This window comes from Harmonia axyridis, chromosome 7 (assembly GCF_914767665.1).
Source record: "Harmonia axyridis chromosome 7, icHarAxyr1.1, whole genome shotgun sequence".
Classification (NCBI taxonomy): domain Eukaryota; kingdom Metazoa; phylum Arthropoda; class Insecta; order Coleoptera; family Coccinellidae; genus Harmonia; species Harmonia axyridis.
In genome coordinates, this window is record NC_059507.1 from 33200900 (window position 1) to 33202844 (window position 1945).

Genomic DNA, 1945 nt, shown 5'->3' on the forward strand with positions numbered 1-1945 from the left:
TATTGTTCAACATAGTTGCCTTCGAGGGCCATACAGCGATTATAGCGATCTTTCAACTTTTCGATATCATTCTGTAGTACGATTTGTCTTTCGCTTCTGAATAGGCCTGAGTTTCGGCGATTACTTCTACATTGGCGCTAAATTTCTTTCCAGCGACCATTCTTTTGAGATCTGAGAACAGGAAAAAGTCGCTGGGGGGCAGGTCTGGCGAACACGGTGGATGCAGAAGGCATTCGAAGCCCAATTCATGCAATTTAGTCATTTTTTTCATTGGTTTGTGACACGGCGCATTGTCTTGATGAAACAGCACCAATTTTTCCTTCAAATGGGGCCGTTTTTCAACGATTTTATCTTTTAAACGATCCAATAACGCTATATAATGATCGCTATTGATGGTCTGGCCCTTTTGGAGGTAATCCATGAATATTATACCTTGCGCATCCCAGAATACTTATGCTATAGCCTTGCCAGCAGACCGGGGACTTTTCAATTGGCCTAATATCATTTTTTCTTACATATATTTTGGTATTCTCAATATGAAAATATTTAGTTCATTTACGTTGCGTTCAAAAGAATTTGCTAAGTGATTTAAATATGAATGTTTACATTGTGGATTAGGCTGCCAATTTAAGAAAAAATTACCGAATCTTCTTGAGAAACATTTGAATCATACACGAAAATGATGATTACGCTATTTTCTGCTGATGTTTTGTTATCTATGACTTGATAATAGCATTGAAAACTGATGATGGCATGTAATGGACTATATTAGTATCAATTTGTAAGAATACAGATTTGTTTACCTAATCAATTTGACTGTTTGATCGATGAAGCCTTTAAATATCAGGTTAGCGAGAATTTCCATACAAAAGTGAAAAATTCACAATACGTTCATCTTAAAGAGAAAAAAATGATTAAGTTATATCTGTTGGCATTTTGTGTTGTGGTAGCTTTGGTAAGTAGGGGTATATTTTATTGGAATTGTTCAAATCATAATATTCTATCTTCGTATTGTTTCATTCAATGAAATGAATAATAACCTTTTACTTTTAATTATTATTAATTACCTATATTGAAATGTATTTCATGCATCAAGAAAAGATAATAAAATGAATAAAACAACCATCAAATCAAATTCTTATGTATTATCAGAATTGAACATCAAGAATATTTCTAACGATGACCAAAAATACGAATGAGTGGCGAAAGTATCATTTAAATTTTTCAAGGCTGCTGCAAAACCTCAAGTGCCACCACCTCCACCACCGGGTCCTCTACCACCAGCAGGTCATCTTCCTCCACTACCAGGTCCTCCACCACCACCAGGTCCTCCATCACCAGCAGGTCCACCTCCACCCCCAGGTCCAGCACCTCCATTAGGACCACCTCCACCACCACTAACTGCTCCTAAAGGACCTCTTGTTGGTGCACCACCTCCACCTCAACAAAGACCCCTCACTACTCCTCTTATCAGTGCACCTCCAGTTGGATCAAAACCACCTACACAAGGAGCGCCACTACCATTGTTCTCTTCAACAACATAAGCATCCTAGAGAACAACAGCAAAAATTCAAGATTACATACAAGAAGAAGTGCACCATTATCACCAGCAGTTTATACATATCTCGCTTGTATTAACTTGTTGTAAAATTGCAATATGAATATGTAAATTAAAGTTGACTACGTCTCACTTGAATAAATTTAATTGAAATTCAATAATAACTCATTTAACTACGAAAGTCGAAGCTGAAATAACTTATTTATAATTCTATAAAGAGAAGCAAATCTCTCCAAATTTTGACTCGTATGGATTTTCAAAACAAAAAATAGACTCAATCGTCTCAATCAGAATGTAAATTAAAAAAAACTCGGCGTTGTAAAACTAATTAAATTATATTCTGAAACAAGTTGCAGAATGGGCTCCTATTCCAGTGCCTTCTGCAAC

The 1945-nt window shown here is 36.1% G+C and overlaps 1 protein-coding gene across 1 annotated transcript; it reads left to right on the top strand.

The window, feature by feature from the left end:
* The first annotated feature begins 831 nt into the window (after positions 1–831).
* Positions 832–1716, top strand: LOC123684928 (basic proline-rich protein-like). The gene is made up of 2 exons (XM_045624446.1): positions 832–955; positions 1230–1716. Exons 1-2 carry the CDS (start codon positions 911–913, stop codon positions 1542–1544), a joined length of 360 nt encoding a protein of 119 aa, XP_045480402.1. The 5' UTR covers positions 832–910; the 3' UTR covers positions 1545–1716.
* Positions 1717–1945: the final 229 nt, after the last annotated feature.

What these genes read in the sequence shown, in the direction of transcription:
- LOC123684928 (XM_045624446.1), top strand. Translation starts at nt 911, where the DNA reads ATGATTAAGTTATATCTGTTGGCATTTTGTGTTGTGGTAGCTTTG. An exon ending in TTTGTGTTGTGGTAGCTTTG is followed by an intron (nt 956 to 1,229) that starts GTAAGTAGGGGT and finishes AAATTTTTCAAG; the next exon opens with GCTGCTGCAAAACCTCAAGT.